The sequence below is a fragment of the Plectropomus leopardus genome, chromosome 7, assembly GCF_026936395.1.
Source record: "Plectropomus leopardus strain MGB_pleo_1.0 chromosome 7, ASM2693639v1, whole genome shotgun sequence".
In the NCBI taxonomy this organism is placed as follows: Eukaryota; Metazoa; Chordata; class Actinopteri; order Perciformes; family Serranidae; genus Plectropomus; species Plectropomus leopardus.
The window spans coordinates 31,571,412-31,588,542 of NC_142182.1; the positions used below are offsets into that span (position 1 = coordinate 31,571,412).

The 17,131-nt window shown below is 38.6% G+C and overlaps 1 protein-coding gene across 1 annotated transcript; it reads right to left on the bottom strand.

Moving 5' to 3' along the window:
* Nucleotides 1-575: 575 nt before the first annotated feature.
* Nucleotides 576-14,977, bottom strand: LOC121950411 (CD81 antigen-like). Its single transcript, XM_042496401.2, has 8 exons — nucleotides 14,774-14,977; nucleotides 12,979-13,093; nucleotides 3,754-3,851; nucleotides 3,581-3,655; nucleotides 3,360-3,473; nucleotides 3,137-3,235; nucleotides 1,301-1,384; nucleotides 576-1,195 (listed from the first exon to the last, which is right to left on the bottom strand). The coding sequence occupies exons 1-8, from the start codon at nucleotides 14,837-14,839 to the stop codon at nucleotides 1,130-1,132; spliced, it is 717 nt and encodes a 238-aa protein (XP_042352335.1). The 5' UTR covers nucleotides 14,840-14,977; the 3' UTR covers nucleotides 576-1,129.
* Nucleotides 14,978-17,131: the final 2,154 nt, after the last annotated feature.

Genomic DNA, 17,131 nt, shown 5'->3' on the forward strand with positions numbered 1-17,131 from the left:
GCAATGTCTCTTTCCAGTAATTATGACCCAGTTACTTGAGATAATCTACAGAAGGAAACGTGCATTTACTGCTAGGTTACATTACAGCTCAGACAAGGAAGACGCCATTAACGTTTACATCCTGCGCTGTCACGGGAAGCCGTCTATAAGAAGCTGCTAAAGAGCTTCTTATAGACATGAGCTAAAGAGTTTGGTGTAGGGGTTCCTACACCAAACTCCTCAAAATAAGGTCTGAGTATTATTTTGATTAACTGGGTCATGATTCCCTAAAATAGACATTGCTGTTGAGTTTTTCAAATGTATTTTTCTTTTGGTGCTTTAAACACCACAAGCTGAGCACCATCTAGTTTCGTTATATTGGAGAGAAGGCATACATCTCTACTGCCAATATCTCAAACACTTGTCAACTAACACTAAAACAATCTAGATAGAAAAATATGTATGTTTGATTTTGTGGTGAACTATCCCTTTAAGGAGTCACAATCAAAATAAAAGGTTAAAAAACACCACTTAGTTATGCTCCACCCAAAAAATAAAAGAAAGGTGACATAATTTATTAGCATTATTAAAACAGGTTGAGTAAGTACTGTTTATTTGAGGCCGGGTGTTTCACAAGTTAATAAAGAAGAGACAGCATGAAGATGGTTCATTAGGCTCAAAGACACACAGTCAACTAAAAAAAACACAGGCCAACTCGTCATCCTGATAATCATTAGAGTAAGACAGCGCATCATCTCAGACCACTGAAACCCTGCTGCTTAAATAATAACACTGAAAGACTGCAGAGACACAAACAACCAGGGAACACATGCACTCTCCAAAGTGTTATTAACAAATGATAAGCATATATACAATTTATACATCCATTAAAAACAGCATTATGACCTCGGAGAAATATTTCACAACACATTGTTTGTATAAAAGATTCATATGAAGAGTGATAAATAACGAACACCTGATTGAGAGAGGCTAAATTGCTGTGTAAGAAAGATGATGGATTAGCGATATTAAAAACTATTTTTTAATCTAGAATAAAAAGATCCATCTTGACATGTTATAATCAGAAGAAAGAGGAGCTGATGCATAGAAACACATAATAAAATAAAAGGCTGATGCTCGGCTGATTTCTTTAGTATACTCCAGGGCTGTTACGGATCCCACAGCAGAGCACCATGGTGAAGATCATCTCGAAGATCTAAATGGGAAAAAAAGACAGAGCGGCTTAATTCAATAAGTTTCATGGCAGCTGATAAAAGCAGTTTGAGAGAAATGTTCGGCAGTGATTCGCTCTGACACTCACCATGATGACAGCAACCACCAAGGCAGCCAGACCGATCACGTAGAGCTTGTCAGAGAACAGCTCGATCAGTTTGTCGTGACAGCTCTGGGAGGAGGCAGAAACAAAAACAGTTTAATAAACCATACCTTTTTAGCCCTCACACTGTACACACGCACACACACACACACACACACACACACACACACACACACACACACACTGTACTGGATGACTTGTAATGGAGAGCTGCATCTGCTGTCAAAACAAAGTGCTGAATATCAGCTGCCCCTGACCACACAATTCTGAATGCTTAATTATGTAATATTATATTTATTAGCAAATAAATACCGGCAAGGATTAAAGTCTGTACCAGCATTCTGGGTCCATGTTGCACATCACATTATACATCTTTATACAATATTACTTTTTAAATGCTGATACATTACAAATTAAACTTATGTAATGAAGTCTCAGTTTGCAGAAATGTACAACGCCAACATTTTCTTCTGGCGACTGGGCTGCAAAAACAACCTCTGCTCACTGATTTAAAACATTGTCCACAATTGTCTACTCTAATGCACCCAGAGGTGCTCGAATGTTATGTATTACAGTATGAATCATATAGCAAAATATTTTTTATTGTCTCACCAGTGTATATTTTTGCCACATTGATACTATCTTAAATTCATCATAAAAATGATACTCTGTTAATAAACAATGGAATCCACATACATTTTCTTTTTTGACATCCAGTTCCCTTTTCTTAAGAATCAGTCTGCAGTTTCACATTCAGCTGCATTTCTTAACATTTTATCAAATGTTCTAATAAATCAATCCAAAGAGAAATTGCAAAGTTGAAGTTGCAACTGTCATAAAATTTGAAAGTTACATTTATCCCTCTTTCTAAAGATGCTCATAAACAAGGGTGGAGCCACATGTTGGAAACTTTTGGAGCTCAGCCCAGACCTAAAGGGGTCCTCCCCCAGAGACATTATTTTCCCATTTAGGACAGCTATATACGCTATTTGTCAGGCCATTTGAGATAATGCAGTGCCTAAAACAAACACGATGACTACAGCACAACAAATGTTGAGTATGACTAATTTTCACTCCTCCCACCTAAAAAAAGGGCAAAAATGGTCTGATTATTTCACTATTTTAAAAAAAACAAACAAACAACCAGATCACGGCAGTCTCAAAATAATGCAGACAACCATGGGAACAAAAACACTGAAGAAGACCATGAGTCAATATGTGCTGGTCTGTTAGATTGCCTCTGCAGAAAGAAATATATGAGATTATTTCACCAGAAGACAGAGCGCCTTTGTTTTTTGTTTTCATTATTGTCTACAGAGAAATTGTCTATAGAGAAATGAATCTTTTGCTGACAAATCTGGGACATTTGAATCCATCCCATAATAATCTGCACTGCCTTAATAACAAATCAAAGATCCCAAAAATGTTAAGTAAATGTGATCGTTCATGCTCAGAATTGAATATTAAGCCAACTGAAGAACATCTTCTTAATTACAATATATTTCTTTCTTTTTCTTTCTTTCTTTCTTTCTTTCTTTCTTTCTTTCTTTCTTTCTTTCTTTCTTTATCATGTATATTAAATTTTAGGTAAAAGCACAGTTGGGAAAGCAAGATGAGCATGTATAGATATTTAAATGTCATTAAGTTGAAAGTGTTTTAAAAACCCAGAAGCCCTTCGGGCTCTGCCTCTGCCAATAAAAAGTTAATTTCCTGTCTATTCTGCATATTTTACAGACAGTAAAAAAAAAAAAAACAATTAAAAAAAACCCTTCTGCATCAGGTATTATGCAGATGTTTTGTTCACTGTAAATTTGTGTATACCTGAGATTTCAGAAAATCTTCTGCAGTCTTTGTGGGACACAAAGTGCCGACAACTTGTTTGAAGAGAACGGTGTCGTCTCCTTTACCACAGCAGTCGAGCTGGAGGGGCCACAGAGAAACAAGAGGTCACTCACTCCACATAACACATAATCAAAATAGATTTGGATGGCTTACACACACATCAAAACAACAGTGAAGTGAAGATGTTGACACCATGACGTACCGTAGTGTGGAAAGCACTCAGCACCTTGATGGCAGAGTCTTTGCTGGGAGAGCCTGAGACGTCCACAGCTTTAATGTACGCCGAGTCGTAGAAGTTGATGAGCTCTTTGGAGATCTTTGATTCAGAAATGACAACAAACAGAGTAGGTTCACTGGAGCAGAGGTGGAAATTCAATGCAAACGTCAAACATTCAGCGGCAGGTTTGTGTATGTGCTGCTTACTGTGTCCCTGTTCATGAACCCCCACATCGCTGCAGCCACTTCACAAGCAAAGAGGATCACCAGGAAGAAGAAGAACTGAGGAAACGAAAAAAAGAAATCATTCATGTTTTCAGGCTCAGTGTATCTTCAATGAGTGAATTCAGACAGAAGAAGAGTCCCTGCCAGATACTCACTGTGCCCAACAGGCACTGGGATTCTTGAATGGCACCGTAACAACCGAGGAAGCCCACGAGCATCATCACAGCCCCGACAGCGATCAGTATGTACACACCTGTAAACATAGAGACAACAGGAATCCATCATACGGGAGAATCAACCCCTTAACACCCAGGTGGACATTTATTTTCTTGTGCTATTTTAAGCTCTAAAACCCAAAGTGTTTTGGAAAAAAACAAAACAAAACAAAACATGAGATAAAAAGCAATGAACAACTTGGCAAGAAATGACCGACAATTGGCAAAATAAAATAAAATAAAATAAAATAAAATAAAATAAAATAAAATAAAATAAAATAAAATAAAATAAAATAAAATAAAATAAAATAAATAATAATTGGTACATTTTTTCCAGGAACTTTCTGTTTTTGCATTTTATTTTTATTTATTATATTATATATTTTACAATAATTTTTTATCATTTTATTTGTTTTTTTTCTTGGGTTTTTTTTGCAGATTTTGAGGAACACTTCATCTTAATTTGTTCATTGTCTGTTTCCTGTGTTTTTGAATGGAATAAAGCCAATTTGCTCAGGTTTATAAATGTTTAAGAAATGCAGTTCATCATGGTGGCATTGTGTCCTCTGCACCACTGGGGGGCAGCAGTGTCACCGCAGTGATGTGATTCATTGATCCGCACATTGTTTGTTCATGGACTTCCTGCATCGTCCCTGTAGGATGACATGACATTATTGACATCCTGGAGATTAACAGCCCCCAGATCCTGAGAGAGAGAGGGAGAGAGCTGAGTGTGTTCATCTGTCAGGCCAGGAAATGCCTTCCAGACACCCCCAACCCCCACAAACCCCCTCTGCAGCGACCCCTGACCCCGAGCATTATCCTGCCCCAGGAAACACCGGGAACTATGTGAACACACACCCACCCACATACACGCGTCTTTGTGTGATTAATCTGATATAAAAGTGAAGTCTGAAGGAGCTTGAGCAATGTATTAACCTTTAAAAATCTATTTTTGGCCATTTTCTATAGTGATGACATGAATACAACTTTTAATGGCAAACAAAAGGGTGCAACAGTGCAGGTAGTGCTGCTGCAGGAAAAGTCAATGAATAGCAATAAAGCTCCAGTTACAGCAGCGGTCTGGCTTCTGTTCAAACGTTCAGGACTCAGAGTGAAGGTGAAAGAAATATCTGTTGTACTGGCTGTACGATAAGTTTAATTTAAAGCACAGAGTTGCACTTGATGACATGAACACATTTAATTCTGGCTATTTCTTTTTTTTTTTTTGTTGGCACTTTCTCATCTTTATGTACTGATGGTGATCGAGTTAAGACAGCTACAACACTGACCTTAAGGTGAGCGTTTTTTTTTCAACTGCTGTTTCCCAGGTAATGACTGAAATTTGAAACTTTCAGCAACAAAATGTGTCACCTATATTTGCAGGCCAAAATACATATTCCTGTAATCAGCTCCTTTGTCTTCCCATCAGCGTGATTACAGGAAGGGTTGGTGCCGCAGAGGTTAAAAGGTCAGGTGGCTCTGCTCCAACAGGAATGAATAAAATCAATAACGTTCATGAATAAACTGAGTGTCAGAGGAGCTGCAGTTAGTTTAAAAATCTTAATGAGTTCATGCTGTCTTTAGCAGCACGAGCAGAGCCACAGCAAACTCTGTCTGACAATAAAACAGCTTAAAAATAAAATGCTTTCAGCCGGTGTGGAAACCAAATACTTAAATACAATTATGAGGTACTTGTGCTTTTCTTGAGTATTTCCATTTGATTCTACTTCACTTTACTAGTTACTTTTCAAATTAGGTTTTTAATAAAAAACACAATCAGTTTATGAGACAGAGTTAAATACATTATTGATGATTGATGCACGGACAGTAGTTTTTACTCGGAATCACTTGAGATGTATTGTTTTGTATTTTAATGTATATACTGCATTTAATCAATGTGCATTCAACGTATTTCTTTGCTGCCTTCTTGATCAGGTCACAACTGAAAGAAAGACTTTATTTAACCCTTTGAAACCTGGATCAATGGTTTTCTTGTGATGCGTTCAGCTGTCTTTCACAAGCTCTTTAAACTTTTGAAACCTGAGTAGATTGGTTTGAATTCTGGGAAAAAAAAGTAATGAGTTCTAAAAAAAGAGGGGAAGATAATAAGGAAAGTATTCAAAAAGAGGGAAAAATATCCAGAAAACTATATTTAACATTATAATGATTTTATATTTCAAATTATGTTACAGAAAGAAATATTAGAAAAATATAATAAAAATAGAAATTTAAAAAAATATATTACATTAATACATTTTCTCAGGACTTTGTAGGGCATTTTTGTCAGGTAATGTCCTTGTAACCTTTTTTAAAAAATCAGAAAAGGATCCAAAACACAGAGAAAATGTCCAAAAACTATATTAAAAATAAATTCATCAAATAATATTACATTTAAAATTTTGATACAGAAAAAGTATGATAAAGTATATAAAATACATACATTTTATTCAGTACTTTTTTCCATGTAATTTCCTTGTTTGTTTTACTTTTTTGCATATTTTAAGGTAATTTACTTTTTGCTCATTTTTGGGCCATGTGTTGTTTAGTTGCTTGTTGCCTTCTCCTCATGTTTTAAAAGAATTAAAACCGGTTTGCTCAGGTTTAAAAGGGTTAAATAGTTTTCTATCTTATTAACTAAAAGGTAAAAATAAAGAAGTAAAAGAGAAAAATAAAGAGTGTCTCCCAACATTTTATTCCCTTAGAAAAAAAGTTAGTTGGGGCACGTTATCATGTTTCAGACGTGTCTAAGGTTCTCAGGAGATTCACCAAACAGAGATTTCCTCTCTTTACTTCTTAAGAGGTTTCATTTAAATAACGGAGACCCAAAAATCTCTTACAGTGTCCTGATGACTTTTTGGAAAGACTGAACTGAGTGTAATAGTTTCATTTAAGTTGTATGTATTAGTTAGTTTGTCTTTGTTTTCACTCTGTAAGTTTATTATTAAGAAGATGGGAGGCATGCACTTGTATTAATGGAACAGCCAACAGCAATCTAAAAAATAAATTACATGTATTTATTAAAGACAGCTGACTGAATAAAGAGTGTTATTTAAGAGATGAATTTCTTAATTCATGATGAGGATGTTTTATTTATTTCTTTAGGGCAACAACGTCATAAAATAAGATGCAAGACATTTGAAATTTCATTCAAAAACCCCAAAAGAAGCTTCAAATGTGAAAAAATTACACTTGGTACAGCCCGAGTAGGTACTCTCCGACACCGCTGCTTTAAGGAAAACTCGGAGCAGTCTGTTTCTGGGTTTCTATTCTTACTCACACGAGAATAAAACACGCAGGCTGCTTCTAATGTAGCCTGACAGAGCAATCCATAAACGACAGACAGACCCGGTAAGAGACTCTCACTCAGTTACATCTGAGGGCCTCTAACACCTCACACTGTACCTCACATATCACGCACAACCTTTCCCCATACCCCGATGTCCACTCTCTCTTTCTCCGTCTGTCTCAACTCAGCGCCCTCCTCCATCATCCCCCCTCCTCTCTTTCTCTTTCAGGTTTTTGTTGAAGTGAGAAGCAGCTACCAGGGCCAGTAACCCGGCAATGCGGCAAAGCAGGCATTATTTCCACTGCCTTCCATTACTATGACAACACCCTTTGAGGTTTGAAGGCTATTGAGACTTTAAGGGAGACAGGCAATTTTATACCACCAGGGAAGTTCATTTATTTCTTGTCTCCCAGTGTTATCTCAGAGGGGGGAAAAGAAGGGGGCAAAAAGCCCCATTTGGACTTTTCTCAGCTAGTATCTTTAAAAAAAAAAAAAGGTCAGTGAAGTCATGTTCACACTGTCAGAGCTAGATACCAATACAGTGAGATGAACCCAATCATACTGTGTGTCAAAATGATGAATGATGAGATGAGGATGAATCATTAAAAAGGCCTCGTATAAACATTTCCTCCTGTCAGCTTATGAGCAGAAAGATTTGGAACAAAAGGAGCTGAGCAGACATGCGCTGTGTCTTTAACGGCGACCTCCTGCAGCGAATTTAAAGTTACGCAAAATGTCTGTAGCTTTAAAATCATTCACATTTCAGAGATGATTGGTGAGAGTGCACAGTATATGGCTGAACTGCCATTTGGTCTGTAAGCAGTGACAGCAGTTTAAAGAAACAGACTTTTTTTTTGCTTATGACTTTCTTGCCAAAGGCCATAAGAGAATATTGATACCACTGTTATGATTGTATGCTAAATATGAAGCTGGAGCTAATTAGCTCAGCTTAACATTGAGGATAGAAGAAAAAAAAACAGCTGGTGTGGATCTGTCCAAACGCAATGTAACAAAATCTGCCAACTAGGACCTCAAGAGCACACTACTGGTTGTTTTTACGCTTTACTTTTTAGTACAGCTTGAATAAATATCTCATCACCAAATGACCATTTGTGATTCAGGGGCCGTTTACACTGCAGTGGTTCTTGCATGAAACAGTAAACTTTTGGTCTGTCGTTCACTCGACAACCGCGTTTTGGGGGCCTGAAAAAAGCAAACATTTGAACCTGTGAAAACAACAGCCTCTGTTGCTGTGGAAACTGGAAATGCGTGGATGGTGTGTCATCAGTTATACCGCCAACTACTGGCCTGGCATGCACACTACAGCTTTTTCTGTTGTTTTTTGGATCCATGTACACGAGGATCATTTTCACAATGTTATCATATAATAGATATACAGATTTTTTTTTTAAATCCCAAAGTTAAGACTTTTCTGTTTCATCCATTCTCATCGAAACATGGCCTCAGTTTCTGTGTTACGATGAATTTGGGAGGAAAATGTATATTTTCTCGCATGCCAGCACAGAGAACAAAGAAACTAGGTCCAGACCTTTGAATCCACCCAACTAACTTAGTTCAGGCTGACTGATTCATCTCGTCTGAACTTTAATAAACAGCTTTAATAGTGGAAAAATGGAGCAGAATTGCTGTACATGAGACCCCAAAGATCTTTGTTTATCGCTATTTTCTTGTGGGAGATGCTAGATATTTCCTGTTTAGACAATTTAAGTATCAGCAGAGCAGGTTTCAGTAACTGTGAGGCTTTAGAGGAGCGGTTCGTCTTTGTGTACAATGATATAAACAGTTTTAGATCAAATCCTTCCGTCACAGCCTGCTAACCCACAATACAACCTTCTGGTTTCTTTCAGCTATGAAATAATGCAGAGAAATTAAACTGGGCCGAAGCTCTGCATTATACATACAGTGTAAAGCCACTGAAACATCTTGTACAGAATCTGTACTGTATGTGAGAGGCTGGAGCACTAACAGGACCAGACTTATGACAACTGCCACCAATTATGCCTTCAGGCACTGGTTAAGAGGCAGGAGATAGTGTATTTTCAGTCTTACATAAATACCACTTTGGTGTGCCAGCATGCTAAAAACATCCACTCCAAACTCTAATTTGAAGGGTAATGTGCAGATGTACAAGGTTATTTGAATTATGCAAGGGCGTATGTTCAAGGGAGGGTGAAAAAAGAAAAAAAGTCCCTTGATCTCGCTTGGGTGGGCCTCTCTTGCCGCCCTGCCTTTAAAATCACGAGTGTCCTTTAGCTCTATAAAAAGCACGGGCTCACATTCGCTCTGTATACTTACTGAGGGGTAAGTATGGGAGAGCAGCAGGAGCCCGAATGTAAATTAATGGGCTCACTGGAGTTCACCACCACAACAGCCCCAGATGACGGACCTTTGAAATGTTTAAATCACATCATGTATTGCAGGTTTTAGAGCCAATCTGTGGATTGCTAAGGCCAGTGAAGGAAACATGATGATTTATGACTTTAGCTCATGCAGGGAGCATAAACTGAGGCATGTATTCCTCAAGCTGGCCAGTACTTTAACAAAGACATAGAAAGAACATGCTGTGCTGCATTCAATTCCTGAAAATCCCTGACGGTCAAACACTCTGACCATGTGCACCATGCTCATGGGGTCGGGGTAACTAAAGTGGTGCAGTCTTGTTTTGCCCAACCGTGACATGAAACGCAGATCAGGTCATTTCACTCCTGTTCAGATATAGAAAGGGTGATCCAAGCTTTTATTTCTTCCTGACTTTTTTTCATGAGATTATTTTTTTAAGGCTTTTCATGCCTTGATTCTGATAGGACAGCTGTAGCATGAAAGGAGGAGAGAGAGGGGATGACATGCATCAAAGGGCACAGGGTGGAATTGAAACCCCGGTTGCTGTGGCAAGGACATAGCCTATGTAAGGTGAGGTGCCTGCTATACCAGGTGAACTATTGGGCACCCGTTATTTCCTCCAGACTTGATAATTGTAATGCACTTTATTGTGGCATAAGCAAGCGTAATATCCAAACAATGCAACTTATCCAAAATGCAGTTGCCGGGCTTTTAACTCATACCAAGAGAAGTGACCGCATCACACCAATCCTTGCAGCCCTTCACTGGTTCCCTGTGAGTTTTAGAATTGACTTTAAGATTTTATGGCTTGTTTTTAAAGCCTTGGATAGTCAGGCTGCCGTCTCTATCTGTGATTTGTTAACTTCACACGAGCCTGATTGCTGCCTGAGATCCTCCCACAGAGCTCTCCTAATGGTTCCAAAATCTCATCACTGAAGGTGACAGAGCTTTTGCTATCAGGGCCCCTCAGCTGTGGAACTCACTGCCCAGGGATCTCAGGCAGGCAAACTCATTGAACTCTTTTTAAAACTTATATTTATCGTTTGGCCTTTTCTTAACCCTTTAAAAACCTGCATCGACATCAGTTTTTTTGTTCCTCGTTCAGACGCCTTTCACAAGCTAGTCAGCTTTTTGAAACCTAAGTAGATTAGCTTGATTTCTGCAAAAGAGGGAAATGACAACCTTGGCAAGAAAAAAAATGTCCGAAATTTTTTTTCTAAAAAAAAGAGGGTGAGGATTATTAGAAAAGTATCAGAAATAAGAATAGGGGAAAATGTCCCAAAAAAACCCTATATTTAAATCATAATAATTTTATATTTCAAATTCTGTTACATAAAGAATTATAATAACATATGTGAAATAAATACATTTTTTCAGGACTTTTTAAATTATTTATTTAAAAAAAATTTTTTTGCTTAATTTCAGATAATCTATTTGCAACTTTTTTGGGTCATGTCTTGTTTGGGTCATGTCTTGTTTTGCTCAGGTTTCAAGAGGTTAACTGATGGTATTTATTGTTACTTTTCTAATACTATTTACCTTGTTTTTATCTCTCTACATGCTGTTATTAGCTTTGGTATTGTTATTGAACTTAATAACATTGTTTCAAAAGGTTCTATATAAATAAAGTTGGTATTATTACTACTTTTGAAAAGACATAGAGACAACATGCTGTACTGCATTAAATTCCTGAAAATTCCTGACAATCAAATACTCTCAATTGCGAGCAACAGAAGGCATGTGATTGCTTTATTTGAGCACCATGCTCAGGGGTCCTTCTCCCAGAGCCCACATATGTCCCAAACATCTGTCTGAAACATCTGGCCTGTCTCTTGAAAGAAGCTCCAGTCTGAAATCATAAACACGTATATTTATCTGACTCAGAAAACATCACCTACAGTATGTGGTCACCAGAGTGACAGCTGAGTAAAAACACTGAGGTGTGGATGCTGGCTGTGCCACTCTAAAGTCACGCTGCGGATGTACGCAGGTCCTGTTTCCTGGTCTTTTTTTTTACGGAGGTCAAGCCGCTCCTTCTATTTCTGGACCCTCGTGGTTCAAGCTGAGTGTAAAAGACAGGCATTTCTATCAGTTAGTTAACTTTCATCACTCTGTTCGAGCTCCATCAAGCTTCCTCCAGAAAGGAGCACCAGAGGAAAAAGTAGTGTCTCGAGGACACCTATGAGAAAATGGGTGGGATGCAAGAAGATGACCAAGCGGCTTACAGGAAGTGAATAAATTAAGATCACATTTATATCGTAGCCCTGAAATAAACACTTATTTTGTGTAGACTATAATTTCTCTGTTGACAGGAGTTGATATTTATGGTATTTTTTTGCCCATAGTTTGGTCTATCATAGTTGGTGACTGTATTATATTTAGCCCCTTCAGGATGTTGCAATGTTGCGATCACAACAATCAAAGGTCCAGTGTGTAGATTTAGTGGCATCTAGTGTTGAGGCTGCAGATTGCAACCAACTGAAACTTTTCCCATGTGTCATCCATGTAGGAGAACTACAGCGGCTGTTGCAAAAACACAATTGGAACCATCTAGAACTACTGAAAGAACATGGTGAACTCCATGCAAGAGAACCCACTCCGTATGTATATATGAATGGCTCCTTAAGGTAACAAAAACACAACAATTCTCAGTTTCTGGTGATTTTAAACAAATGACAACATTGTTAGGAATATTTTATTCCATCTTTGCCAATACACCCCCCTAAATTCGACAAATTGGAGCTTTAACAAAAATGTAACCTATTCCTATGAATTCTGCATGACCAGTTTGTCTAACCACTTTAACTCTTCTGCAAATTTGACCTGTCATTGTCGTGAGTTTCACCAATCGTAGCTGCCCCCTTCATTACAACACCAAAACTCCATGTTTGTGCTTATGAAGACGCAGACATGTGCGACAAAATGTCTCACATTTACAGACAAAAAATGACCACCAAACACTGTGCAACGCAATATGTTTTGGGCGAAAGCGGGGGTAAACTGTTTTTCTGTTATGTCGTTGTGGACCACAAACAACATCCATTGACAGCTACTTTTCTAACACTAAACACCACTAAACACAACTGAGAATGGCTGAGCCACATCATGCCTGAGAATGGTGAGTCCAGATCTATTGCAAGAGTTGAAAGACTTAACGTGAGTAGGATTAAATATGGTTAGTTGTAACATAAGTGTAGTATAAATCACAAATTCAAGTAGTTATTTAAAACATTTTTTATAGCACAAGGATCCCAAAATAAACAGCAAAATCCCAGGGGGGGGGGTCTGTATATTGTCATATTGTAAGATGTACTTCTTTTGTCCACCCTGTGCGTGGCCAAAATGAGGCCACTACACCCAGGAGACATTTTGCATTGAAGAGTGAGATGTAAACGGCTTTCAGCCATGAAAAATGAATCCAGCAATGTCATGATGAAAATATGGAAAACGTGTTTTCAAGTCCACTCTGAAATAATGTATGGAGTGATCGTGAAAGTCTACTGTTGAGTACTCACTGATGTAGAAGGTGCCTGGTGCCTGGTGGCCTTCAAACTGGAGTATGAGAAGGTTGCTGGTTTGACTGTCATGGCGGAGCCACAGGGCCACTCCTAAGATCACACCTCCAGCCAGCTGTCCCAAAGACAAAGAGGTTTAAATGATTTTCTTTCATTTTTCTTTACTTTGGTAAAACCTCAGAGAGGATCAGAGACACTTAAAATGCCTGATATTAAAGAGAGATATTAGCTTGAATATTAAAACAAACCTGTAGTTATCAATTTTTAAGACATTTTGATTTTTAAAGACCCATCAAGGGAGAGTGCACAAAGCCTGACTCTGTTCAGATCAAATCAGAGTCTGCACCTTTCTGCTAATGTTTCTCTGTGTTCATTTCTGTGAACGTCCGCTGTCCTTTCAGGGAAACGATGAAAGGACATCCTGACACCTCAGTGACCTCCGGCACAGACCACGTCCTTACTACATTGTTTAAAGCCAGCTCACAAACTTTGTTTTCCAACGTTATCTCCCTTGATCTCCCCTCTATTCTATATCTAATAAAGCAGAAACATCCCGGTGAAAATGTTATCATGTGAAAGCTGATGGAGCTGAAAGATCAGTGCATTTGATTGTTGAAATGCTGATACTTCTTACTTTATGCCAGTGTTTATATGACATGACAGCATTCCATTGTTCTCCAAGAAACAGGAAACCCAATCCTCAGCATGAAAAATAGCAAAACGAGGAAGAGAGGGCTCAAAGTTTTCACGGTGACAGGCACGGCTGCAAAACCGACAGAGGAAACACTCCATCAAGTGTGGCACGTCCAGGATATGGTGACTTATCTAAAAAAAGATGACTGCTCTGTGCAGACAAAACCACACGGAAATTCATACGAAAATATCGATCGGTTCTGACTGTGCAACGCCACAAGTGAACAGGTCGCATCTGCAGGAAGTCTGATGGGATGTAATAAAGTGTGAAATGCAGACAGCTGCAGTAATCCTTACACTGAAATAACTTTTTGAGAAAATAAGACACAGTCTCAGTTCAGTTTAAAGAGTGAATGTTGAACAAATTGATATCAGAACTGCCAAATCAGATGAGGGGTTTTCCAGAGTTCTTTAAAGGTCAAAGGCAGCAAATGCCAAAGTCTGGTGACCAGGTACAAACAAAGGAGGGAAAATAGCTCTCCCCTCCCCCAGAAACTCTAGTTGTCCTTTCCAATCTCCTTCTTTATTTGTGTTTAATCTGAGGGGAACCAGACTGCTTAAAATAGCTGGAAATCATCCAACACTCGGGGAAATTTTGAATAGTTTTCCACCAGAAAAACACCAGAAATCGTACCCTCTTGTCTGGAGAATTTGATTAAAATAAACACAAGTTAATTCAATTAAACAATAGACCAAAAGCAGAGTTCATGTACAAGATTGGAGGGGGAAAAAAAGAATGAATCAAAGCAGGAAGCCCAGCCATAGTGGTGTGCTCCTCTCAGCCACCTTGCACTGGTGCTCGGCCACGCATAAAATAAGCGTTAATGGAAGCATTTCATCTGGACAAAGTATTTTGGGCTGTGCCTTTTCTACTGATGCTGCTCTTTTCTCAAAGACAGCAGCATAATTACTACAGCCGGGTGGGAAACTCTGTGCATCTCTTCCAGGATCTATCATTTATGAACTTTAAGCCCTGAGCTACACAGATGTGCAAACGTGCAGCCGCATCATCAAACAACAAGAAGAGAGAGAAAGTTTTAACAAAGCAGAAACCATCAACGGCGAAAATTCAAAACTTCAGAGTAAAATGTTTTCAACTCACCCAGAAAATAAAATTAAAGAAAAATAACATATATTTAATGCATTTCGTGCAGCCCGCCACAGCCATGTTGCCAGATTTGTTTTTTATCAGCTCGTCCTTTTTGTTCCCCTAAAATCAAACAGTGAGTGAGGTCAGCCTACTGTCCCGGATCACACAGTCTCTGCCAGCCTTTATTCAGGCCACTTGAGGTATAAGCGCCTCTGTGCTGCAAACTCCTCCTTTATAATCAAGAGTGAAAACCGAGACAGAGAACTGCCCACCACCAAGGGAGGCAGGCAGGAGGAGAAGAAGAAGGCTGAGGAGGGAGCTCCCCATCCGCAAGAGCACACAGAGAGCCCTACTTTGTTCTCCTGCAAGTTTAAAAATGGGTTATTATGGTCAGACGGAAAAGTAGGACAGAAAGTCCCATGTTTTTTTTTTCTTCGAGGAAAAGGAGTAGAAAAAAAGGAAGGAAGTGCAATCCCCATTTTTCAAATAATAAAACCTGTTTAAAAAGTAAAAATCTGTATCAACACACACAGAGTGATAATAGGTGACTTTTTTCCTAATTCAAGTAGATTTTTTTCCATGAAAAAAATGTGTACAATAAGATATAAGGAACTGTTTGTTACTTGTGATAGGGGTGGGGTGGTGGGAAATGGGGGAGGCACTTCAGATCATTTTTTAAGCTCTGTGGAGGGTATTTAGCTCAGAGAAGGGGCATACATAGTAGTGTTTTGCATTAATATAAAATACCCTCAGAAACCTTAACCCTGCAAGTGGGTTTTAAACATATGTACTCTTTAAAAATCTCCCAAATCACAAAATTTATCACCACCAGAAACTGTGAAATATGGTTATTAAGGTAGAAGGGGGGATCATGCATTTTGCCCCAGTCACTCAGAGAGGCTTAAGGAAAAATCTGTTGCTACAGGGAGGGTCATTATATAGCCTATATATTTAAAAAAAAAACCAAAAAAACGAAGTCACACACCATCCACCACACTACTCTGATTAAAAAAAGTACAGTCCCTAAAGTGGCCAATGTTAAGCAATACATACCATAAAGCATTGGTGGAAGAAGTACTCAGATGTATTAGTTAAGTAAAAGCAGCTATAGACCTACCACTGTGAAGAGATACTCTGTTACAAGCAGAAGTCCTGCATTCAAAGCTTTACTTTCTACCGTAATGTCCTCTAAAACATATAAAATCCTGCATTAACTTTTCAAATGATCACTTTCGGAAACAATTTAATATAGATGTAAATCAATAAATAACCTGCAAGTTGCTCTTTAAGTAAAAATACAAAAAAGTTCCCATCAAAATATACTTAAAGTACAAAACATGAGGTACTTTCAATAATAACATATGCTATATTACTGGAGTATAATCATTTATGCATGATGTGTTCATTACTGCAAGGTTACAGCTAGTAAAGATGGAGGTAATTTTACTTACTTCATATAGTACTGCTGGGTACATTGACCAATATGCCTAATATATCATAATATATTAGCTGATTTGTATTTTTGCATTAACAACATAAATTTTACAACTAGTAAACTAGTAACTACAGTACATCAAATAAATGCAGTGGACTAAAAAATGTAGATGAGTAGAAGGATGCTATAAAGTAGCATAAAATGGAAATTCTGAAGTACAAAACACCACAAAGATGTACTTAATTAAGTAAATGTACTTAGTTACATTCCACCACTGAATAAAAATTAAACTTTCGTTTTTTATTTCATGGCCTAATTGTCTATATCATTAACCTGCTGCCAAGACTTTAAGATCTCGCCAAGATTTTAAGATTAACTAACAAGCACACGGGGCGGCACGGTGGCTTTGTGGTTAGCACTGTTGCCTCACAACAAGAGGGTCCCTGGTTCGAATCCCGGTTGGAACGGGGTTCGGTCCGGGCCGGGGGCCCTTCTGTGTGGAGTTTGCATGTTCTCCCCGTGTCCGCGTGGGTTCTCTCCGGGGTCTCCGGCTTCCTCCCACGGTCCAAAGACATGCAGCTCAGGTTAATTGATGACTCTAAATTGCCCTTAGGTGTGATTGTGAGTGTGTATGGTCGTTCGTCTATATGTGTTGGCCCTGCGATAGTCTGGCAAACTGTCCAGGGTGTACCCCGCCTTCCGCCCGATGACAGCTGGGATTGGCTCCAGCCCCCCCGCGACCCTTACGAGGACAAGCGGTTACAGAAAATGACTGACTGACTGACTAACAAGCACACGATGAAGGAGCACAAAAAGGAATGACTTTGCAGTGAGCAATGGCGCCATCTGCTGACACATCGAAACACAGGTGGAGGCTAATTACTATTATTGAGATCAAGTATACAGCACGTGAGAGTTGCGCAAAATGACAAAAT